General features: G+C 42.1%; 1 protein-coding gene across 3 annotated transcripts; it reads right to left on the bottom strand.

Annotated features, from left to right (window-relative positions):
* Nucleotides 1-1,481: 1,481 nt before the first annotated feature.
* On the bottom strand, nt 1,482-25,196 carry stox2a (storkhead box 2a). Of its 3 annotated transcripts, none has more exons than XM_063476033.1 (4): nt 24,607-25,196; nt 13,614-13,766; nt 7,655-10,229; nt 1,482-3,556 (listed from the first exon to the last, which is right to left on the bottom strand). In XM_063476033.1, exons 1-4 carry the CDS (start codon nt 24,944-24,946, stop codon nt 3,355-3,357), a joined length of 3,270 nt encoding a protein of 1,089 aa, XP_063332103.1. In that variant the 5' UTR covers nt 24,947-25,196; the 3' UTR covers nt 1,482-3,354. The 3 variants fall into 3 exon arrangements, with proteins under 3 accessions (XP_063332103.1, XP_063332104.1, XP_063332105.1); XM_063476034.1 differs by lacking the exon at nt 24,607-25,196 and adding an exon at nt 15,192-16,639 and having other exon boundaries at nt 1,483-3,556; XM_063476035.1 differs by lacking the exon at nt 24,607-25,196 and adding an exon at nt 16,368-16,639 and having other exon boundaries at nt 1,483-3,556.
* Between the last annotated feature and the right edge of the window lie 792 nt (nt 25,197-25,988).

Below are 25,988 nucleotides of genomic sequence, written 5' to 3'. Positions count from 1 at the left end.
GAGCTAACACACAGAGAGAAAAACAATCACACTCAGAATTTACAACCACTATTTTACCTAACAAGCATCTCTTTGGACTCTGGGAGCAAACCCACACTGGCAGTACAGATGAACTCTATCTTTGTTACTGGATTAAATTTAAGTTTCATTGTTCAATAATTGTTTATATATAAAAGAAAAAACAACATTGTGGATCATCAGTTCTATTTGTCATGCTGAAAATATGAATTCCTCATTGTCCTCTAACAGGGAATTGCACAAATTATCAATTATTAAATTGATAAAGATTTGGCTTGGTTTGACAAGTGTCCATGGAAACATAAGGGTTTCTCATACATGCTGTTTTTTTCCATTATTACTTTTGACCCCGACACCTTGTTCTTGACTTTTGGATGAAGTATGCACGTGGAGCTCGAATGCCTACTTTCTGCCTTTCGGCATTTCGAGATGAATTCCTGATTTGTGTCTTCTTATAGTCTTTCATTCTTTATTCTCTGGCTTCAACTCTTAATTCAAACACTGCTATTTGTAGATTTAACGATGCTTACACAACGTGCCAGAGCGGGAGACGTGATTGGACAGCTGCTGATCACACAGGAACGTCATCACAGAGCTAAGTAACAGTCGTCCAATGAGATTTTGGACTTTGACGCTACTAAATAATTTTATACTTTTAAATAAACTCGTAAAAAAAAATCTATAAGTGTTCAAGTTGCGCACACTCCGCATAAAAACACAGAGCCACAGCGAACAGCAGTCCACTCTCTCTTGTGAATGAGTTTTTTCTGTCTTTGTGGGACTCCTGTAAACATCAAAAAACCACAGCTTTCCAGCATGAGAAGATCTTAACTCATCTTACCTTTATAAGATCAGTTTAATGAGCTTCACTTGTCTCTCATTCGGCGCAACAAACTCCCAACAGTTTGATGCCGCTGCTTTACCAGGAGACAACCACTAGAGTGCGCCCTTAATGAGTTTTTTTTTAAAGGTCAGAGCCCCCATAAATAAAAGAAATCATTTATTTAACCTCTTAAGCCCCAACGCCCCCTGATACGGGGGAAATCTGTTTTTCTGGTATTCTCCCAGATGAACACAACACTGATTAGAAATATTTAAAACTCTTGAATAATCTTTTAAAGGCAAACAAGGCTGTTACTTTAAACTTTCATCATGGGGAAAACTTTCATGTACATGCTGTTCAACACTTTTTACACTTTTTAGTCTTTAAAATGAGGAAATTAAACCATAAACTTCTGGACAGAGTCACCTTAAAGCGTCCCTTCATACTTGTTTCCCAATATTGCTGCAGTAGTGTGTTAGAGCTGTTTGTCTCCACCTACAGTTCACCCAGAGAACTGCAGCCAGACTGATGTAACCATCTCTCAACGTTTTGGGGTGAAAAAACGAGCAAACATCACGCTCTCTTGTACACTGGTCCAAAATATTGTACAATTTATTATTTAAAAGATAGATCTGTTTATTAAAAGGCTTTGAAACCTGATAGAGATCTGAAACATTTTTGTTTTGAATTGGAGGAAAGGCTTTTTAAATGAATACCATAGAGACTACAGCTCCTCCCACTTGGTTGGAAGACTTTATGCCCTTTAAGGCAGTAGTGCTGGGCTTACAGTTTCAGCTTTGCAAGACACCTTTTGTGTTATAGAGTTATAAATGACTGATTTTGTGGTCAAAAAAAAAAAAAAAAAAAGTGAAAATCCCCGTGCCTTTTTTTTCTCTAAACAAACATCAACAACTGCTGAGTTACTGTAGCTGTACTCATACAGTTTATGTACTCTGCCTTAGTGCACCATGTGTAGGCATAAACCTAATAATGAATTTCATTATTGATTGATCTAATTAATATTCTCTTTTTTACCATCTGATCATCAAAAGTCCTCAAAGTCCACTCAAAGCCCACAGTGAGTCGTTTTGTGAGACTAATAATGGACTATGAGAAGCCCTCTCGAAAAAACATAGTGAGAGCAGAAACAAGTTTTTAGAATTTTTTTGGTCAAAGATCAACCAAAACTTTCATCAGAAAGGTTGATTTTTAGTTAACTGATTAATCACCTCTGGTCAGTTTGAGACTTTTAACAGGAACTTTTATGTACTAAGTGACTGTCAGCTACTCTCTTATTTGCAGGGCGTCACCACAGCACGTTTGAGATTTACACCAGATGTAACCCCAAAACGATGTGCATCTCCTTGTGGAATCACGCCATGGATCTTTTGCTTGGCAGGCTAACGTGTAAGCCACAGGAACGACCTACTTACTGAAATTTAAAAAAGAATAAAAGTACCAACAAAAATTTTCACAAAAATCCACAACTGATTCAGCTATTGCAAATCTGCCCAATTTTTCCCAAATTGCAACACATTTTTACCTTTCATTAAGCAGATAAAACACAGGTAACACACTCCATCTGCTCGGGAATATTATGATTAGACTACTGAGCGCTCCAAAACAACTTCAGCATGAGCGTTGAAAGAGTGCGGTTACCTATGACTTCAGCTTTTAGGCCAACACTCAGGTCCTGAGGCAAAAATGAAATTTAAACATCTGCTTTTTCCTGAACATCACATGTGATATGAAGAAAAGCTCTAAAAATCAGACACAAAACCACGCTGCGCTGCAAGAGCCGTTTGATCTTCTGCAATGCCTGTGTGGGCGGTGAGGTGCAGCTAATTTTACCCAAACATCATTTTTGGTCACATAGCATCTTTAATACCACCATTATAATAATTAGGATATCAAAAGTATCGAGTATACATACATAATTTGCATTGCGGTACACAAATCTGAGCTGATTTATGTGTTAATATCTTTCATTTGTTGTTCTCAGGATCAACTTTTATTATCTTGACATTGTGCTGATACATTAAATCGTCCTGAAGAACTATTTCAGGAAGGAGAACATTTAATTGGACATGTATTGTTAAGCAATATAAAAAGTTGTTTTTTTTCCTTGATATTTCCAAATGTAACTTGAATCCTATAGTCTACTACTTTCCAATACCAATAGTCAAGAATCTTGATATAAGCCAAACTAGAGTCCATGTCACCAAAATCAAAGTACTTCAGGTAGGTTCCTTCACCTACAGTTGTCTGGATATTCTGTAGTTTTTCTTCTGTTTTTTGCAGTTAAGTTCTTGAAGCTGTGGGAACAGTCTATTGAAGCCATGCCTGTTTTTATAACAGTCCCAGTAAATGGATTCTCAGGAGTCTGAAGATGTACGCGTGTGAGTGTTTATGTGTGTGTATTGGTTGAGGAAAGCGTGGGTGGAAAAAACTGGTGAAGCACCCCACTTTCCTCTCTCCTCCACCACCGTTATGGTCTCAGTCTGTGCTGCCTGTCAGACGCTGGTGATGGAGGCCAGGCAGTTCGATGACTTCTGGAGTTTCTCAGGCTGTGTGGTGGGGGGCTCTGGGATGGTGCGAAAGCTGAATGGCAGTCCGATACTACTGGTGCCAATGTGGCCGGGGCTCAGCGCTGGATTTTGCCGTCTATTGCTTTCCACTATGCTGGATGTGTTGGATGCAAGGCTTTCACGTGTCCTGCACGACAAAGACGACATGACATGCAGTTTTTTCGTTACGAAAATTGAGTTACATAAATTAAGGTTGATTAAAAAAAACATATTGGAAACCCACTGAAATACTTTTGATACCATTTTAAAGCAGACTTCGAATGCTGAGGGGAAAAAAATGATAGGTTATTGACAAAATTATCATGCTATTAAACAAAAAGGTAATGCAAATCAAGTGTTAACAATTAAATCTGCCACATGTCGATTATGCTGATTACTTTCTTGTATCTTTAAGCCCAATGTTAAGTTCCAAAATACAGGATAGTTTTTAGTTTATAAACAGGGGTGCACATAATTGGTCCGCAGGTGCGCATTCGCTGTCAAAATAAAAGACGCGCACCAGATAAGAAGTTGCAACGCACGTTGCAACTTCTTATCTGGTGAAGGAGGACAGACATTTGTCTGTAGGAGGACAGACATTTGTTTAGAACTCTTAAAGATGTCAAAGAAGCAAGCTCCTTTAAGCAATTACTTTGGTGTTCCTACACCTCCAAAGAAATGTCAGAAGGAGTCCGAACTGCAAAACAAGCGCGTATTCTCGGAAAAGTGGTTGCAGGAGGTGAGCTGGCTTCAAACAAATGATGAACGCACAGAGATGTGGTGCAGAATATGCCATGAAAATCCCACCCTAGCGGACAAAAACAGTGCCGTTTATATGTACGCAAACGCGCGTTGCAACGTCTTCTCTGGTGCGTGTCTTTTATTTTGACAGCGAATGCGCACCTGCGGACAACTTATGTGCACCCCTGTTTATAAATAAATATTAGTCTTTGTATCAAGGCTATATACACAGCACAATTAAAATATGTATTACAGTGGCTATTCCATTTTACACATGATCATCAGTGTGTGAAAACATCTACCATCAAGGCTATATTCTCTTTTACCAACTAGAGACATTTACAAAATGCGAAGTAGTACTGTAAGTGCAAGTGAGTTTGAAAAGCAAAGATTTCCAACATTTTTAGGAGCTCGCCCAGCATCGATTGTATTAGGTTTGAATTTTTACTTTTTGATAATATTAAATGAGAGTATGCATGCCTTCTAGAAGCTTCTGGAAGATATACACCCCTGTACTGTCTGTCAGTTTATCCAGAACTGGTTCACACATGATTCTCACACATTAAACTGGCTTCATATTTCGCTCAAAGAAACAGAAATGGCTTGTAAAACAGATGCTTGCAACCAGTAAAATATGGAGTTGGAATAGCTTTGTATGATGCCTCTGTCAGTGCACCCCAGGGTGGCTGTGGCTACAACGTAGCTTGCCATCACCAGAGTGTGAATGTGTGTGTGAATGGGTGGATGACTGAATGTGTAAAGCGCTTTGGGGTCCTTAGGGACTAGTAAAGCGCTATACAAATACAGGCCATTTACCATTTTATGTACCGCTGTTTACTTTTGGGTATTTTTGAAAGTTAAGTTTGTTACAGTCAAAACCAGTGTTGGTCAAGTTACCTGAAAATAGTAATTGTTACTAATTATTGACGAAGTAATCCAGTTATTTTACTGATTACTTATTTTCAAAAGTAATTAGTTACTTTTTAAAAACATGATACACAACCTGAATAGGTAATAAAGCAATAGACCTTTCAGTCCAGAAAATTAAATCAAATGAAAAAGTCTCTTTTTAAAACTTGTTTTATTATTTTTAATCTTTTAACTTTATGCATATTGCATCAAGCAAAAACGAAATTATAAGCAACATTCTCTGACTGGAAGAAATTTGTTTAACATTTAAACCTATTTTCTGCATATTCCAGCATATAAAATAAAATATTTTTTTATGTTTGCACTCACTCTTTCAGATAGATTCAAGTAAAACACATCAGAAAATAAATAAAATCAAAGATTCAGCGGCACTGAAGTTCTGTCACTCTTAAGTCTATTTTCACCTGTTAAGCATGAGTGGTGCAGGCGGAGGTTTGCCCGTTGCCACAGCGGTCATGTCAGTCAGAGGATCCAGGGGTTTCTCTGTGAATTTCACATTCCCGTGGCAGCATGCTAGGTACTTGCTCAGATTTGAAGTTTAAGTTTTCACTGTAGAAAGAAGTTTTCTTTCCACGCAGAGTTTACAGCGGATGCTAATGTTTTTGTCACTTTTTATGGAATCAAACTCAAAAGTAATGTAAGTACTTCCAAGCTTTAAATGCTGCATGGTCGTACTCTCTCCCGCCCTCCATGTTATCCAATGTTGATCTACACACGTCTGTTGCTGCCACGGACGTCGCACGCGCTTACGCCATTGACATGAGACACTCTCACAAACAAAATCACGGTTTAGTAACGCAGTAACGCAGCATGGCTATGGGAAAGTAGCAGTAATCAAATGACTTTTTTTGCAATATTAATCTCTTACTTTACTCGTTACTTGAAAAAAGTAATCAGATTACAGCAACGCCCATCTCTGGTTACATGATGGACAAAAGTATTGGGATACGCTGTTTAATCTTTGAATTCAAGTGTTTTTAGTCCCATTGCTACATGTGCATAAAATCAAGCATCTAGCCATGCAGTCTGACTTTACAAACATTTCTGGAAGAAAGGCTTGTTCTTTCAGAATTTTTTCTCAGTGAGTTTGAGCGTGGTACTGTAATGGGATGCTATGCTGCATCAAGTCAGTTTGTGGAGTTTCCGCCCTCCCAGACATTCCGCAATCAGATGTAAGTGGCAATATTGGAAAGTGGAAGCGTTTAGGAACTAAAGCAACTTTGTTATAAAGAACCAAATCAGTAGCGCTTAAATGTTGCCAATACTCAGTTGACTGAATAGCTACAGAGCTCCAAACCTCCTCTGGCATTAACATCAGCACAAAAACTGTACACCAGGAGCTTCGCAAAATGACTATGTAGGCGGCTCAGTGCTTTTGTCCATATAGTAAATTAGTCCTTTTTAGATTACCTTCTCCAAAAAAGTAATGACCGCTGCAAACATGGCTGTAGCTTCCAGGTTTGAACAATAAAGCCAAAGCAGAGGTGCCTTAACCCTGCATTCTGTCTGAAGGCCAGCAGAGGGCTGTGGTGTCAAAAAGACTGGTCCTGCAGAAGTTTGATTTTATGGGCTTGATCACTCATTTTGGGTTATACTGAATTTAAAAAAAAAGAAAAAATAAGGTATATTTCCTGCTATAAATCCTGATCATCTGTGGTAAGATTTCCCATGGTATGAAACCACACAGTCATTAGCTAATAAATTGTCAATCACAAGGCATAAATCAATGAGTGTGCAGTTTCACAGTCAGACCCGCTCATCCTCTTCACATTTGTTTTTGTCTTTTCCAACCATGCCAGATGCCGACAGTGACATCACAGTAGTTACGCCCATCTAAGCTCATACTGTGTATGATGACACAACCCGGTCACAACTCAGTGTCATCCACCGAGTACGTGTGTGCTTAAACTGAAAACTGTGCAGATCCTGTAAGACCAAAAAATAGAAGTTTGATAGGCAGAGACTGGTTTATTGCTCACCATCAAGAATCTGATGTTAATGCGTGCCATTTTGCACACTTTCATCTATTTATTGAAAAGAATAACTGTGAGGATGTTCACACCCTATTTACACATGTACAAACCTCATTGTTGCTTTAAACAAAGCAGTCAGCAGCTAAATAAGCACATCGGTGGATGAGCACAAACCAGCATCTTCAATGGATGGACTTTGACATACATACAGAACCTTTACAGCACTATTGCCAAAGCTGAAAGCTCATATTTCTTCAGCCTAGTGATAAGCAAACAGTGTAACACGACACTGATATGAGTAGTCTCAGATGAGTTGATTGTTAGCCAGCTACAGTGAATAGATTCATAACCAGGAAGGTTGACGACGGGATAAAATATCAATTATAATTAAGTATTCTTTGGTCTTGGAGCCTTCACATTGACCCATGACATCTTTCACTAAGGTCTGGGTGCAAGAAGCTTTAATTTATTTCAACAAACCACACATAACCACGACATCTGTTTTAGAGGAAATATTCAGGCCCTCATGTGCTCTACCTCAGCATCCTAACCGCACTCTAAGTTGCACTTTTATGTCATACGCAGTTTACTTTAGCACATACCTGGGGGAGTTGAATCCACTGTCCACCGTGACACTGCTGCTGTCCATGCTGTCCAAACGGGCAGAGTGGGCTGACTTCTGGCTGCTGCTGTTCTCTGTCTCCTTGGGGCTGAGTAAAGTCAGATTGGTCTCCAGTTTTCGCTGCAGATCGTGGTCCTTCTCCCGTTCCAGGAGCCACTGCATGGTTCCCTCCCCACCACCACCACTGCCTCCACCATTACCACCCCCTTCCCCGTGGTCTTTGTTGTCCTCTGCCGAAGCCAACTCTTTGTGCGAGTCCTCCTCTGGCTCTTCCTCGTCCTCGTCGTCGGATACATTATAATAGTCAAAGGAGGCGGAGGGGACTGTTGGCTCTAAGCAGCCCTGTAAAACTGCAGGTGACGCTGAGGAAGTCGCTGAATTGGAAGGCTGCTGGGGCTCAGGATTGTCTAGGGCCTCTGTTGATTTGGCATGTGAGGCTTTCCGCAATGTGCCAGACTTGGTGTAGCTGCTGTCCACGTAGCCGCTGGACAAGGCATTGTGTGGAGGTTTGAACAAAGTGTCCTTGCTGAAGATTTCTTTCCTCTTGATCACCATACCACCTCCTCCCCCTCCGGGATCTACATTGTGTTGGTGTGGCGTCAAACGGGCATTTTGCGCCGGCTCCGGCGTCTGGCTTGGCGTCAGTCGCGTTGAGCCGTTCTGTCCTTTTGCTGCCGACAAGTCCTCTTTGTACTCCATCGTGTGAGGAGAGGTGAGGTGAGGCGTTTGGCGGTCAGCCGGAGAGCCCTTTCGGAGTCCCCCTGATGAGGTTAATGTGTCATATTCTGATTTTGCCTGAGGCGAAGGGGCAGTTAAGATTGTTTCATTTGACGTATTGCACTGGAAGTACTCATCTGTTGAGGGCTTAGAAGAAAGTCCCATTAGCTCATTGTACGTTGGCAGGCTGTCTCTGCTTTTGTTCCTCTCCATTGTACTCCGGATCCTTGACTCATCCAAACTCCCTTTCCCCAAATCAGGCACATTGAAATCAGAGTGGAACTTAGCAGCAGAGAACATGATCCTTGAGTAATGGGAGGACTTCTGCGTGGCCCGCAGGGTGCCATCATCAGTGTAGTAATGACTACGCTCCTCCAGACTTGGTTCAAAGTCTTCTGGTGCACCCAGTGACGGGCCTTTTAGAGAATTGTCCATGGACCGAGATCGTTCTTTCGCCTGATCTGACCTCTCGTGACGAGACTTCCTGTCCTGATTGTGACTGTGACTCCTTTGCACTCTGGACTGGCATGTTCCACGTGAAGGCTCGGGGAAGGGCATCTCTGTCCGTCTCTTAGCTAGCTCCCCAGACACATCCCACTCAGGGGTAACAGGGCAGTATGACTCAGTGATGTTGGGGTTGCTGTGGACCAGGTATGTCGCGCCGCCACTTCGCCTGCGCTCCAAGGTGTACATAGCCTCTCGGGGTGAGCGAACTAACGAGTGGCTAAAGAAGCGGTAATCCCTTTCCATGAACACAAGATCCCAGTTTGAACCCTCAGATGGGTCTCCCCTGGAGGTCCGCGGTTTGCTATGAGAGCGGGACTTACCATGTGGAGCCCTCCGGTGGCCTCTGCCCCTCCTGCTGCGTGCGCTGTGCTGGGCTGAAGACCCTGCCTTGTTCTTCTGCGTGCGCTCTTCCTCTAACCTCTTCATCACAGCCGTGTGTCTCGCAACATTCTCCACCGTTAGTTCGGGGTTGATTCTGCGAATGATCTCCATCTCCACCTCGCGGGGGATGGGTGTGGTTGGCACATCCTCGTCACGAAGCGGCCACTCCTCCGGAGGGAACTGGGCTGAGAAGGTTGCCAGCTGCCTCATTTTGTCCTTCTTAAAACTCAGCCTGAAGAGCCTGAGTCCGAACCTTTTGGATTGCTTCTCGCCGCTTCCGCCGCCCCCACCACTTCCTTCTTTCTTTTTGGTCAGAGTGTCAGTTTTATAGGGGAAAGAAGTGATGCTTTTGCCCTTATCAGCTGGATCTTGAGACGGCGATTGCTGGGCAGGGGGAGAGGTGGGAGCCGGGGGATGGGGGTACGATGGCGGCTCACCTCGGTGCTCCTTGGCTGACGCACTCGGCGGAGGATCCCCGCCGCTGTGATCCTTGGGTGGCTTACTTTGATAGGAATCTCCCCTGTGCTCCTTTGGTGACTTGCTCGGGAGTGCAGGGGGGTGATGTTTGGATGGGTCTTCGCGATAGGAATTGTACGAATCATTGTTATTCTTGCGAGGAGGCCTCTCCCTCAGACAGCCAGGCGTGGATGGTGTGGCATTGCCAGACTGAGGTGTAGCACAATGCTGAGGTTGTTGCTGTGGCTGTTGTTGTTGTTGTTGCTGCTGCTGCTGTTGTTGTTGCTGCTGCTGCTGCTGCTGCTGCTGTGGACGCTCTTGCAGTCGATCATCCAGGTGATACCACTTGTTGTTTGTTCTGATGAGAGAAGGAGTGATAAAGTAGGTCTGGGGAGTGACAATGAAGTAGCCCTCTGGAGTTGGGTAGATCTTCCTCTCTCGCACCAGCATGTTTAGGGTATGTCGCAAAACCTCTGAGCTGGGTGTAGGCACACCTGCAGAAAACAGATGAAAAATTATTTGAGTCACAGCTTTATTTTAAAAGCTTCAAATTCCTGAAGTTCACTTCAAATACAGGCATGTAGGTAACATTTGTTGCAGGCAAAGAAAGTGGAATGTAAAAAACTTAGGGACTAAGACTTAGAAAGAAGTGGAAAAGGGGATGATATCAGTAATGTCTTGAATTTTTTAAACTTTTTTTTTTTTAAACTTTTATTTAACACGTGTTGCATTGCCTCACCTTTTCATGACACGCTGCTCAAAGTGAATTTCCCTCTTTATATGCAAAAAGTTACCCAATTGAACAGTCTTAACCAAGGGATTTTTTTTCCAGCTGCAACTGTAATCAACTCCAGGCTATTAAATACCCTGTCTTAAAGGACAATGTAGTAGTAGTCTCACTTTTTACTCATATGCCATCTTTAGTGTGCTTCTTATGTTTGGTGAATCTAGTCCAGGATTTTTTTGGATTCTGATTTGTTGATGGTGCACCACAGGTGAAAGTTTACCACAAAAACAGATGCAGTATTTTAATTTTAAATGTAATCTATTTAATTCCCTGATAATCCCAAATAAATTTGTGTTATCTAGGTTAAACATGACCATGCCATGAGAATGAAGGGGTTTTCACTTTAAATAAAAAGAGTGTTTTACAGCCAATTGGTGTTTAGCTTGCATTTCCCATTCTTGCTGTTCAGAAACTTGAGGCATGTTTTGCAGTATGCTTTTTTTTCATAATACAGCACATGGTTTCAATGGATGACAGGTCTGAGACAACATGCAGGCCAAGTTAGCATTTAGACTCTATTACTCCTGAGCCATGTTGTTGTAATACGTACAGAATGTTCTTTGGTATTATCTTGCTGAAATAAGCAAAGCCCTCCATTAGAAGCCATCTGGATAGCAGCACATGCTGCCCCCAAAACCTGAAAATGTTGTTCAGGTTTTAATGTTGCTTTCACAAATGTGCAAATTATTGTTGCCATGTGTGCCAGTGTCTCCATACAAACTCCAGATAAACTGTGAGAATTTCTAGTCTGGATTCAATGCACGTTTAGTTTCCGAAAAGATTTGTTTTTTGGGCTATACCATTCAATTCCTAATTTAAAAAACAAACAAACAAAACACCACCTGATCAGCACAGATTTACCCTAATTTAAATGGGAAAGGTACACACTTAATGGGAATTAAAATTTCAGGCCCCTAATGTAGTTAATTCCCTAAAAAAATAAACAATATTTATTTTATTTTATTTTAGATGTTTGTCCAGTTTTTTTCTTTTTTTTTTGAGGGACCTTTAGAAAATTCCATTAACTAAAAAACTGCTTGATCTAGGTCCTTCAAATGTTTAAAGTTAAATATCTGGTAATATGGCTCTCTGAATATGAATGATCGATGTCTGATGTCTCTAATAATTTGGATGTGTAATCTCTGACAGCATATTTGGAGACCTGCAGAATCCACAATTTTGCAGGAAAGGAGCAATATTTTGTTTAAACCTTATTAAACGCAAGGCACATTATATTCTTTAAAACAGTCCAAAACAGGTGAATAGTTCCAACTTTAATATGGGAAAAATTCATTTTCATCAACCTTTAGTCTCATATCCTCCAGATAAGAACACCTTTTTCAGAAAGAGTAAGTTTCTGTTAATATCACATCCACATGCATCAAGTGATTGGGATAATCACTCACATCTTATATCACCTTGTAAAATATAGGCATTATGTGACATTTTCAGGCATTTTCAGGTGGGCGGCATCTGATGATCTGACATGGACTGACCCTTTAATAAATACCCAGTTATCATCAAAAGCTGTTCACTTCACTCATAACCTTTATATAGACATTCATATAATGTATTGACATTATATCAGCTATAGTTTTTAACACAGAAATGATGCAACTATTTATTTTAACTGCTTTACAGCAAGGAAACATATGCAAGTATATCTGAATGACAACAGGCTACACAATGATCACAGTTTGAGACTTCTACCAGTCAAGACACATGCAGAGCTATTGTGAGGAAAACACTGTATAAAAATGCTGGATATAGCTAAATTTAAAACTCACATATGCAAACTGATATTACTGATTTAATGTCTTTTCTTTTTTGTTTTGAATTTGTACTTGTTCAATAAACATTCTAGTTTCATAAAATTGAATTCTCTTGCACGAGTTTTACAAGGTTAAATATGAAAGTAAGATGCTGCTAGGGCCATAATGTTTCGGAAAATCATACATTTGTTGTCATTTTTTCTTCTGTACAGCACTATAGTGGATTCCAAATCAAATAATCAGGATGTTATCAAAGTGCAGGCTTTGAGCTTAAAATTTGTAACTGTTCAAGATTTATAGCCATTTTTATACACAGTTTCCCATTTTCAGAGGATTCAAACGTAACTGGACAAACTGACTGGAAAATACTGTTCAAACCGTGTATTAATTATATTGAATATATCCAAATGGGGGATAATTTTGTGTTAAACTGATCATATTTATACAAAAACTGATCCATTTTATTTTAATACTGTATGGACGCAATTACAGAGTTGTGTCAGTCTTAGAACCTGTTGGTGTCTCAGGAGATACAGATAAATATTAACTGTAAAAACATGCAAGTGATATTCGTCAGTAGTAAATATAGTAGAATATTGATTCTAGATAGAAGTCCAGCTATTAATGTTAAATATGATTGTATTTGTAAAGCTAAAAACTGGGAAAACAGTCCACAAATACAGAACCATCATTCAGTGTCACATATATCTATATTTACTGTATTTTAATATATTTTAGATTTGGGTCATCATTTAAGTGCAAAGATGGATTTTATATTTTCCATCAGGTTTTCAGCTAGCTCATAGAAAATGTCAGAAAACAAAAGAAAGCCCACCGAAAAGCAGAAAAGCAACAGGTTGTCTTAGCTAAAATAAATAAAGTAAAGGCAGGAACCAAAATTTGTGAAAAACTGAAATGAGATTATTTTCTAAATGCTTTCCAGTTCAGTGTCTAATGATAAACAAATCAACACAAAGTGTCTGGAGTTTCTAGTTTCTAGTCACTAGTGAAATATTACAAGAAGGGACTGTATATCAGCATGTTTAAGTTGCTCTTTGAACAAAGCATCTGCATTTGACGTGCATAAAATGTGAAACATAAAGAGCATGACTCTTCTGCTTGAAGAATTTAGTTAAATGTAAAACATCTAAATACAAAAAACCAAGATATGACAAATAAATGGTAAATAAACAACATGCATATCTAATAAATTAATAAAAAATCTAGATTTTTAGGCTTTGATTTTTAACATTTTTTCTACAATTTTTCCTTCATGATTGAGTGCAGTACCATGTTAAGACGCAGGTGAGAGGGCATACCTGGGAAGCTGGCAGTGAGGTGCTCCACCAGTGCCTCCTGGTTGACAGGCTTGTGGGCAGAATTCATAGCAGAGATGGCCAAGCACAAGATCTCTCCCAGCGGGATGAACTGTGACTGGCTGATAGGTGACATACTGATCGGAGACACGTCACCTGCAGGAGGAGGAGGAGATGGAGGAGGAGGAGGAGGCAAAAGCACAACTGTTAGATCATGAATGAACAGCAGGCGCAGCGTGTGAAGCTATGATGTAATGGTCAAACAGCAGCAGTGTGTATGCCGCCTGCCTGTAACGGCTCCACCCCTCCTCTCTGCTTCCTCAGCCTCTTGCTCCTCCCGTTTCTCGTAGCTTAGCAAAGCGAAGCAGCTGCTGCGGCGACCGGAGTATGAGATCACCTGAATCTCCACAGCGCAGCTATCTGATTAACATCGTTTTACGAACAGAAACGAGAGCTTGGACAATCAGCATATCTGAAATTTAAACGAAAAGCTATTTTAGAAGAAGCTACCCCAGATAAATTCTCCATAAGCTAGCTTTGCCGTCAGCTGTAGTGAGTAGTGAAATCATCTTTACAACCAGGTGCCCGAGCTTGAAGCCCTTTAAAGAGCAAACACTGGTTCTGCTGAAAGGTTGCAAAGCGACACACTGAATCCACTGCTGCGGCATCTGCTGTAGTGACCCTGTCCTCTGACCTGCATCAGGTGATTGACAATCATATGAGAAGGTGCAGAAACTGCATCATCAGAGCTTCTATATTTAATCTTTCATTAAGCATTGTGCTTCCTCATCTTCAGCAACTTGAAAACAGATCTGGTGCTGCCACATCGTCCACCGTTTTAAAGTTTCCTTATAATTCGCTGTCCATGGTTCCTCTGCCTAGGCTGAAATGTGTGCAGAGCTCTGCCTCCTCAGCCTGCTCAGCTGAATGGTCAGTTAAGCAACACAATGACGTTATCTCTACTCAGTATCACAGTCCCTATTAAGCTTTATGTGGCTGTACAAGGCTTTACGTGTATTCTAGTAAACATAAGGAAAGCCACGTATGCTCAAGATCGGCACAAAAGTAAATCCCCTCCTAGTTTGCTTTTATAATGTCTTTTAGCAAAGAAGCAAAAAAAAAAAAAAACAGAAAGAGAACAGAGAAACAAGCTAATGTTTGTAACAGAAGTACTGAAAGGATCAAAAAATTCCTGGTAATGGCATTCCTGATACTGGGATAGCCACAAGCCTTTACATATCTAACACAAAATACAAATCTGCCACAGAATGCACAACTTGTTCTTGTACTGAGACTATTCAGACACACCGTAAAAAATCTACTAAAACACTACAATATTAATTCAGAATATGAAATTAACCCTCAATGAAAAACAAGAAGCCCTAAACCTTAAGAAAGACAGCAGGACTCACTAAAGTGCAAATAAAGTCATTGATTCTATGATAACACCCTGGAAAACTAAAAAAAAAAGAAAAAAAGGGAGCTGTTAACACCTCCTACTTCAGAGCGACCAAAGTTTACTGACTGAGCAGTCGTGAGTAGAGAGGGTGGAGCTTCTGAGAGTGGGAGGGTCTGACTCACCTGGCGCACGATAACTTGGCGGGGATGGAGAGAAATGAGGGGGAGGAGGCGGAGGAAGATGCTGCTTCTGCACACGGATGTCTTTCTCACTACGAGAGAGGTTGTGCTCCAGCGGGCGTTCGGCGAGCTCCGAGCTGGGCCAGGCCCGCCGCAGATTGCTGCTGCGGTTCTTCTTCATCGTGACCCCCTTTTTTTAAAATCTTATTTTTTTTTCTTTTTTTAAACCAGGTGGTCTTCACCCCCCTTGGGCTTCTCGGGATAAGGTTGGAGGGAGGGGGGTGGAATGGGGTGGGAGGGAAGGGGGGGAGGGAAGGAGGGAGAAGGGGAAAGGGGGAAGGGGGGTGTGTGCAGGGGGAGGTCGACAAACCTCGGGCTCAGTGCCTCCCCCGCATTAGTAAGAACGTCCCGCTAGAGCGATCACACACCAGACATGGCAGGAACCAGTGTGCTCCTTCACACACATACACATGTCTCATTTACATCCACGAGCAAGCTACAAACGACCGTGTTCGCACTGTGGGTGGTTGTCATCGGCTGCTGGGCTCTCCCAGGCTGATCTGGATTGATGGCAGTGGCAGCAGAGGTGCAGGTGACTGCGCGAGGCATCACCCTTTCATCGACATCAGTCCCAGCCACCATTCGTAGCATCCCCATTTGCATGCGTAGGGAGGCACATTACGTAGCCACTCTGATGTGGGAGGAGGGAGCAGGAGAGAGGTGGGGGGGCAGGGGTAGAGATGAGGGAAATGGGGCATTGGAAAGAAGGAGGACGGTGAGGGAAGATTTCAGCGGAGGTTTTTGGGATCTGCTTGTTCCTTTCGAGTAGAAGGTAGCAGGGGGAGAGAGGCAGGGGACGGATGGATGGTCAAAGATTCAAAGCTTAAGAGAGGCCCAGTCTTCGACAATAGCTCAATTCACCACAGGAGTGCTCGGCCGATCCCCGTAAAACAAAAGAGCCCGCTTCAAAAAACACAGAAATAAAAGCTCCATTCACCCTAATGGGCAGTGAAACCTCAATAGTATGCCAAGCAGCGGAGACGCCACGTTCACCTCCATCTTTATCCGATCAAGCACAAGACCCCATCGTCCTTTCGACAACAGCACACCAGCAGAGGGTGGGGAGAAAAAAATGGAGAGCATAGAAATAAATAAATAAATTCAAGAATAGATATCCACCATATCCCGCAATCCGACGGAAGAAGCTCCTGAGCTGATCGCCGTAGCATCCATTCATTAACGGGGGGGGATGCAAACTCCAGTCAACGGCAAATCTCTTTCAACGCTAATGCTGCAGCTGCTCCCAGCACCTCCAGGAAGGGTGTGTGAGTATGTGTGTGTGTGTGAGAGACTGTGTGAGTGTGTGTGTGTGTGTGTGTGTGTGTGTATGTGTGTGTGAGAGAGAGTGTATGCGCGCATCCGCCTGCTGCGCGCGATTCTGCGTGAGCATGCATGCGTCTGTGTCTGGGTGATTGAGGCTGAGGGGAGGGGAGAGGAGAGGATGCAAGAGAGAGCAAGAGAGAGAGAGAGAGAGGGAGAGAGAGAAGGGACGTAGAGAAGGCTGAAAGGAGAGCAAATATTAACAGCTCGAAAAATAGATACAAGAAAAAAATAAATAAATGTCAGCATCCAGATGATAGCCAGGGGAATTGCAAAAACTCTCAGTCTCTACATCCTCCCTTCCTACTCTTGTTCTCCAACCCTCTCAGTATTACTGGCTGTACTCTTGAAGGATGAGGGGCCCCTTAAACAACCAGCCTTCCTCTTTTTTTTTGTCTCTCAGCTGACTGTGAAGCCACAACCTAGTGTGGAAGTCATTTTAAACCTGCTGATTTGTGTCTTTCTCATCAGCGCTTTCCACCAGTTGATTCAGTAACTTAACTGTGTGGAGCACCGAAAAACCCCAAAAGCATCACCCTAATAACGTCCAAAAGCGACAGCTCCTCCGCTCGAAGCCGGCTCGTGCTGACTCACATGCGTGGAGTGTGAATGGACGGTTGAGGTGGGGGGATAGAATAAGGAGCAAAAAAGTGTGAGGGCAGGATGGGGTGCAGGCAGAGGGGTGGACGGTGTCACAACCAATCTGCTCCAGTTCACTGACACCAAAAAGAAAGAGGAGAGCAAAGGAGGGGTGGTGAGGAGGAGGAGGAGGGAGAGCGACACCACCATGCCAGCCATTTTATTTCTCAGTAGTGCTGCAACAGCCTTTGTTGCCATGACGACGCAAGCCGATGATCTCATAGCTGTTACCTTTGAGTGCTGTTCTCTTAAAGAGCCAGCGACTCAAAATAGAAAGCAGACAGGCTCCACACACACGCACGCACAAGGACTGCCTGTTCTACGGACACACGATGCTCCTGCAGTGATGCTGAAAAATGGAGATCCTTCAACTTTGCCTATAAGACACAGGTACATATACTGAGAGAAAAAAACATGCATCATGAGCTGTTTTCACAAATTTCTCCTGAAATTGGTGACTTGGACCCGAGAGAATGATTGAAGTTTTCCTTTTTTAATACAGAACACCAAAGTAGGTAGCGTGCATCAGCTGCTGTCCTTATCAGACATGACATGGACTTTGTCATAAGTGAGCTGTTTGCCTTTAAGCTTGCATCTCCTAAAGGTAATTCTAGAAAGGTTTGAGGCTGGAGCACGCATGGTAAAGTAGTAATGATGTAAAAATTCACATAAATATGTGAATCTACTGTTTTATTGATTATTTCAACTTTTAATACTTGTAAGATATCCTCAGGAAATGTAAAGATGAGAGTACTAAGACAAAGTTAGCATAAACTCAGACTCTGACTAAAAATCTGTGCTCAATCGCTAAGAAGCAGGTCGCCGGGCAGAAGTCAACAAGTTGTGATCACCTTAGAGCACTGAGAGGGCGGGAATAGATCTTCGAAAGTTTTTGTGAAGAACAATATGCTTTGAGTGGCAATTTAATCTTAATTAAGAGTCAGTACTTATAAAGACCGTTCCTCATCATAACGTTGACTTATCATAATTCTTTGTGGCATGCTGGATATCAGCTTCTGGGCCACATCCTGACTGATGGTGACCCATTCCTGATCACAGTTTGTTGCCTTCTGCTAGTTCACCTACTTTTTAAAGATAGACTACATATTTTCACCAAGCGTAATGCAAAGCAGTGGAGGCAGTGGTTTAAAGCACATCGCCACTGGACTAGAGCAGTGGAGACATCTTCTCTGGAGTGACGAATCACACTTCTCCATGAGGCAATCCAATGGATGAGTCTGGGTTTGGGAATGGTATTTGTCTGACTGTACTGTGACAAGTGTAAAGTCTGGTGGATTATGATGTGGGGTTGTTCTTCAGGAGTTGGGATCGGCTCCTTAGTTCCAGTGAAAGGAACTCTTAATGCTTCATGTGGTAAGAGTTTGGGGATGATCCCTTCTTGTTCTAACATGACTGAGCACCAGTGTGCAAAGCATGGTCCATAAAGATATGGATGAGAGAGTTTGGTGAGGAAGAACTTGACTGGCCTGCACAGAGTCCTGACCTCAACCTGACAGAACACCTTTGGGATGAATTAGAGAGGAGACTATGAGCCAGGCCTTCTCGTCCAGCATCAGCGTCTGACCTCACAAATGCTCTTCTGGAAGAATGATCAGAAATTCCCATAAACACACTCTTATGTCTTTTGGAAAACTGTTCCAGAACAGTTGAAGCTGTTATACCTGCAAAAGGTTGGGCATACATCATTAACTCCTATAGATTAAGAATGGGATGTCACACAAGTTTATATGTTTGTGAAGGCAGATAAGCGAATACTTTTGGCGATATGGTGCATCTACACTATCATCACGCATGCTGCCAACTAATTTTTGTACTTTAAACGCATTTGTTTATAGATCATCTCAAGCCTGATGTGGTGAAGATGGGAAAGAAAGGTGGTAAGGGTAACTGGATGTCTTGGTCAAATTTTAAACCTCTATCGGCTGCCTTTTTAATTTTTTTGTACTTGGTTGTATATAAATTCAAATCTACTACTTTTAAATTTTGCTACTAGTTGGTCATTAACAAAAATATTGCAACAAAATAGTCACCTGATAATAAAAAAAAACCCAAAAGGGACACTGCACCAAACACCATAGCATTAGTCCACCATACAACTGGACTAAACTGGTCGACTGACTAAAAGTGATGCTCCTGGAGAGATTCCACTCAACACACACTCACATCCAACTTCCTCACAAACAGAGGCAGAAGCATTTTTCCCAGCGGTCTGCCCTCCTGCGGCACATTCATAGCATTACATGTTTTTGTTCCCTCAAACCTCGAATTAAGACACTAATATTTTGGGGGGGTTTTGACACAACCTGATCTGACATTAAGATATATAGCATCCCATCTCTCCGCTGCGTCAAACATTTCCCTCAATTCTCTGCTAAAACCCTCCCTTTCCTTCCAGTGGAGAGCTGTGCTGTGGCTGGGAATGCAGCTGAGTACAATTTTTTTTGTGGAACAAATACTCGACTTTTCCTTCCTAAGGGGTACACCCCGTCCCCTGTCTATTGTTTGTAGGCTGCTAAAGGATACAAAGTCCCTCTGTTAATCAGACTGAGTCGCCTATTAAAAAACACTTTGTTTCCACATAGCTGAAAATCCACAACTTTTCTCTAAATATATTAATCCGGCTGCTATTTGGCTCACAGCCCCAATCAAACATTCTCAGACTGTTTGGTTGATAATCTGGACTATGTGCAAGTGCAGTCCCTTTTTTTAAATTCACTGCATAGTTTAAGTCCTGAAGCTTTTTTTTCTGAAGAATTTTCTTTCCATAGCACATCAGTGTGTGTGTGTATGCATTACCCCCCAACACTTACCTCTAATTAATGAGTACCCTATGGTGGATCTTTGTCTGATCTTTGTTAGAACTTGTCTACCAAAAAGTAACATCCTGACACCACAGCTGGGAAAATGAGTCAGTGAAACTTGCAGCTCACTTTTGAAAATCAGAAGATTTCATTGAGCTATCACAATTATAGTTCATTTTGTTACTTCACAAAGAAGTAAAGAAACACATATTGAGTGTTTCAATCTGGAGAAAAATAAACTGAAATCAGGGGAAACGAGGTAAAATGGTTCAAGTTCAACACAACACCACAAAACCAGAGACTGAATAGGTTTCCCAGTAATGTGGTGGTAAGTGCAAAAACACAACCCCTTAAACTGTACTACAACAGAACAACAAAAACAGCCTTCAACTAACTGATGATTTCTAAATGATGTCAGTCTGTCTTTTTTGGGGTTTAGTTTTAAAAATATGTATCCTACACAAAGCTTACATACATGAGAAAGTCATTTGCATCTGGATTCACAGCATACAAAGTCAGCTGGTTCAGGATTTATAACGTCTGGTGAGTTATTAGCTATAAGACAAACATTCCAGAGCTTATCTGTGTTTGCTTCGCCGGTATCAATCAAGCTATGCCACCTTTTCTCACATAACAACACAATCCCAATCTATCACGTCTTTTGTAACAGAACTAGTAGCTTTTCAGCTCAGCAGAGCTGATTTCAAGCAGCTCAAAGACAGAGTTATGATGACACTCACTGTAAAGTCACTCAAGAGGAAAATAATTATTTATTTTATTACATTTAACAGTGAAGAGTTTGGTTTGATGGTCTGTGTTTCTACAACTGTTTAAACAGCAAGATGAAGTGAATAACCCTGAAAGTCTACCTGAAAAATATCTGCTGAGCTATTTGATGATATGAAGAACCCAATCCAGAGATTCACCTAAGAAAAAGGTCTAGCAACAATTTACAAAATTTCATTTTAACACGATAGCATAACGCTGCTTCAGCAATAACGCTCCAGATTTGTCAGCTGTTAATCTCCTATTCCACCGCATCCCAGACGTAGTCTTTTGGATTGAGAGCTGGTGACTCTGGAGGACATTTGTGTACAATATACTCATTGCAATGTTCAAGAATCAGTTGAGATGAACAGAGCTTTGTAACGTGGTGTGTTATTCTGCTAGAAGCAGCCATTATAAGATAGGTACACTGTGCTGATAAAGGGGTGGACATGGTGAGTACTCAGGTAACAGGTACGTTGTGGCATTTAAACAATGCTTAGTTGGTGCTGAAGGAACAAAAGTGTGCCAAGAAAATTTCTCTGCATCGTTACACCACCAGCAGCCTGAACCGTTTATACCAGGAAGGATGGATCTGTGCTTTCTTGTTGTTCGCACTAAATTCTGACCCCGATCAGACCAGCCTCAGCTTCCTGTTCTTAGCTTACAGGACCAGCAGCTGGTGTGGCCTTCCGCTGTGTAGCTCATCTGCTTTGATGAATATGCTCGTCTACATAGCTTGGTTGTAACAAGCATGAGTTACTGTTGCCTTCATATCAGCTCTGGCCATTCTCGTCTGACCTTTGGCATCAACAAGGAATTTCTATCCAGAGATGTGCCGCTCACTGGATATTTTCTTTTTTTCCCAGACCATTCTCTATAAACTCAAGACATGGTTGTGGGGGAAAATCCCAGAATATCAACAGTTAATGAAACAGTCAGACCAGTCCGTCTGGAACCAAAAACCAGTCAGTTAAATCACCTCTCTTCCACATTCTGATGCTCGGTTTGAACCTCAGGTCGTCGTCTTGACCATGTCTACATGCCTAAATGAATTGAGCTGCAGCCATGTGATTGATTGAGTAGGTACTCATATTAACAAGCAGTGAAAGTGTGGTAGGTGAGGGTGTGAAGTCAATTTAATGTTGTAATGGCAAACATACCACTGTGCAGTCAAACTGATCTCAACTTTAAGGCAATCAAATTAAGTTTTTAAGGAAAAGGGTGGAGTGCCCACTCCGGGTCGGGGATGAGTTCCTGCCCCAAGTGGAAGAGTTCAAGTATCTCAGGGTCTTGTTCGCGAGTGATGGGAGAAGGGAGCCGGAGATCGACAGACGGATTGGTGCTGTGGCCGCAGTGATGCGGACGCTGCACCGGTCCGTCATGGTGAAGAGAGAGCTGAGTGTAAAAGCAAAGCTCTCAATTTACCGGTCGATCTACGTCCCTACCCTCACCTATGGCCACGAGCTGTGGGTAGTGACCGAAAGAACGAGATCGCGGATACAAGCGGCGGAAATTAGCTTCCTCCGACGGGTGGCTGGCCTCTCCCTTAGAGATAGGGTGAGAGGTTCAGCCATCCGGGAGGGGCTCAGAGTAGAGCCGCTGCTCCTCCACATCGAAAGGAGCCAGCTGAGGAAGTTCGGGCATCTCACAAGGATGCCTCCTGGGCGCCTCCTGGGTGAGGTGTTCCGGGCATGTCCCACCGGGAGGAGGCCCCGGGGCAGACCCAGGACACGCTGGAGAGATTATATCTCTCGGCTGGCCTGGGAACGCCTTGGTGTTCCCCTGGATAAGCTAGAGGAGGTGGCTGGGGAGAGGGAGGTCTGGGCTTCTCTGCTTAGGCTGCTGCCCCTGCAACCCGGCCCCGGATAAAGCGGAAGAAGATGGATGGATGGAATTTAAGTTTTTACTACTGGGAGCAAAGGATGGTGTTGGGCTAGTAGTTTCCAGCCAGAGAGTAAGCAGTGACCAACTGCTTACCTTATATATGGACAGGACTTTATTCTCAAATGACCGCTAATGTTGTCAGCATTATCAAAGTTATTAACTGTCATGGCTGCAATCATTTGAATCACAATAATTTCCTCCACATTTAGGTTTTTAGGATCCACGTCCACGGCAAACAATCCTGGAAACCATGCTTTTACTCATATTCTTCAAATTGCAGATTCTTGATAACAGCCTATGCAGTAAAAGACAAGTACTAAAACTTTTAGTCTTCACTTCTTTCACACACCCAACCCTGCTGACTTTTCTGTTTGCATTTGCCCTGCTGCAGGTTGATGCTGCTCACCGATAAAACAAGATGATTCAAACCCTGGCTCTATTGTGAAATAAACATAAATAAGATGATCTCTGACAAGCTGCACGCCTCTCTGTCTCATTTGAACACACACGTATGCACACACAGAGCAAACCCAGTATGATGAACTCTCAGTATGATGGTGCAGTGGTTAGACAACACTTCAAGTCGTCCCAACCTGTCTCAGCACATATATGAGTTATGGCCTTGTCAGAAGAATCGGAATCAGAGTGTGGGAATGCTGAACTGGAGTAAAACTGGGCTCCAATCCTGTCTGTGCTATCTGGATGAGTAAGCCTCATGACATGAAGCAGCTGAGGTTAAAAGGTGATATGATGCCTAAACTCCCTTTTTTTCACTGAGACTAGCCAGTCGAAACGTTACTCACAGACTCACAGACTCACATTATTCAATTATTCAACTGCAGGAGAACATATTTGAGCTCTCACCTCTAAAAATGCCAATCAGTAGTATCTGCCAGCTCGTAAAAAAAGAGGTGTGGACGTCAGCATGAAAAACAAAAACACAGAAGAGCTCTGAAGAGCCAGAAAAGACGAGAAGATCTGCTGATGAGAACGGATTCACACGACACACCAAAAAGGGAGTTTATAAAGTGGACAGCATTTTAATAGAGCGATCCAGCTTTCAATTCAATTCAGTTTTATTTATATAGCGCCAAATCACAACAATAGTTGCCTCAAGGCGTTTTATATTGTAAGGTAAAGACCAACAATCATACAAAGAAAACAGAGAAACCCCAACAATCATATGAACCCCTATGAGCAAGCGCTTTGACGACAGTGGGAAGGAAAAACTCCCTTTTAACAGGAAGAACGCTCCGACAGAACCAGGCTCAGGGAGGGGCGACCATTGATTTGCCACAAATAATTGGGGTTAGGGGAGGAAGACAGGACAAAGACATGTTGTGAAGGAGATACAGAGATAACTAGTAATTATAGTAATCATTACTAGATAATTAGTAATTATAATGTTTTTTTGTTTTTAATGAAGCTGATAATTCTTTTAATGAGTGCTTTGAATGCAATATGAAACTATAATAAAAACATATGTACGGCTTAATGTTGTTGTTGTTTGCATCTGAACTTCATGGGTCAGAATTTAATCATCACAAATGTTTTAGAAGAAAAGTTTCAGTTAGTTCAAAGGCCTAGTCTGAAGTCTAGCACTAGAAGGTGAACATGGGGAACATTTTTTTTCTTCTTCTTCCTTCGGCTATTATTATAAGGACATCTGAGCAAGTTCTTTTCACTCTGATGAATATCTCCGTTAACACACATTGTTAACTTTGAGATAAAATTTGTCTATTTTTTGTCTCCAACTATGAATTGGGTATTTTAAACTTCTAAAGGACGCAGTACTTTGTTTCTATAACCCAAACAACCCAGATCAGAACACATCCATCTGGAAAGACAAGTAAACCCTGAGGCTACATTTAACTTTCTATGATGCTTTGTAGTTGTTATCACGCATGTCTAGACAATTTACCCACCTATGTATTTGATGTCAAAGCCCTCGGGAGGTTGCAAGGTCCGTCTCGTCCATCCGTTCCTGAGGACCTGAAGGTGCACCTCTTTCCCTTGGATCAGCAGCACATGCTCATCTATCCAGCCCAGGAAGAAGATCTCTGTCAGCGCGTGTGTCAGCGCCTTGTTCCAGAAATGCTGCATGTTGACGGCTTTGAAATTAGCGAAGACCTCATAGCCAGAGTGATGCTTTAAGTTTACTGAGAGCAAGGCCGGTGGCGGCGGTGAATCCTCTCCATCTCCTCTACAAAGGCGCGACAGCACCAGCGCCAGGGAGTGCGGAGCGATCTGGAGGAACTTGTCCATAGTCGCTCCGGTCAAAATTTGGGACTCAAAAGGAAACTACAGTCTGTTCCCTGCACGGCATGGTTCGGACAGTGCAGGTCTCCATCGCGGTTCTATCTCCAAACTGAGAGTTTTTGTTTGTTTGGGCATTTTCAAGAAACAGATTCCTCTGAAAGCTCCAGACTTCCCAGTAAAAGAGTTTTAAATGTTTCAAACACAGGTGCTCCATGTAAAACCAGGGAAATCAGCAACCTGATACCCGTCCCCTGCAGCCACCTCTCCCAAACTGTCAAAGACTTTTAGGTCCTACTTTCAGCGACAAAAAAGGCGAGCACTTGTGATGCGTTCAAGCACTCCCTGTAAACTACCACATTTCACTTTAGACGGTCAAAATCCACGTTTTTGATAGAAATCCGTATCTGATCTAATCCTTACTTAACCGTCTAAGACAATTTAATGTCATCAGTGTCTTAAAACACCAATGGAGCACTCTAATATGAGACAAAAAGAAATGCAAAAGGAATTTCAATTCAAGCTTTCGCGATGCTTGAATGGAAAGCAAATGTGTAGCAGCCAGCTTTACACAACCAAAGTGATCGTAGACAGCTACAATGAAAAATGAAAACTAGCCAATACTTAAAGTAATAATAACAAAAAATAATGATTTCGGCATTTGCCACATTTGTAAACACAAGAATCAAGTTCAGTTTCTTTCATTTTTATTTAAAATACCCAGATATAACTGGTAAAAACTAAAACTAGTAATAAAGTTTTTAAACTTTGTGTGTGTGTGCGTTAAAAAACTAAAGTTTTTAAACACACACACACACACACACACACAGACACACACACACACACACACACACACACACACACACACACACACACACACACACACACACTGGAGCCTAAACGAAGGTCAATTTAATTAAAAAAAAAAAAAAGCTGCTGAATATCATCGTATTCTCCTATAAAACAGGATTCTGGTTACTGAACAGTCCTGGGTCTTAGTTGCTGTATTTTCCCTTTCATGCTGTGTTTTGAGTTGGTGTAAGATCTGAAC

The sequence above is a fragment of the Pelmatolapia mariae genome, linkage group LG6 (genome assembly GCF_036321145.2).
Source record: "Pelmatolapia mariae isolate MD_Pm_ZW linkage group LG6, Pm_UMD_F_2, whole genome shotgun sequence".
NCBI lineage: Eukaryota > Metazoa > Chordata > Actinopteri > Cichliformes > Cichlidae > Pelmatolapia > Pelmatolapia mariae.
This window is presented reverse-complemented; position numbering and strand designations above follow the sequence as displayed.

Excerpts from the sequence above, each read along its gene's own strand:
- stox2a (XM_063476033.1), bottom strand. The coding sequence starts at position 24,946 with ATGGACAAGTTCCTCCAGATCGCTCCGCACTCCCTGGCGCTGGTGCTG. Across the intron at positions 13,767-24,606 it reads CTTTGACATCAAATACATAG|GTGACGTGTCTCCGATCAGT; the intron begins GTGGGTAAATTG and ends CTCCTCCTGCAG. Across the intron at positions 10,230-13,613 it reads CCTCACTGCCAGCTTCCCAG|GTGTGCCTACACCCAGCTCA; the intron begins GTATGCCCTCTC and ends TGTTTTCTGCAG.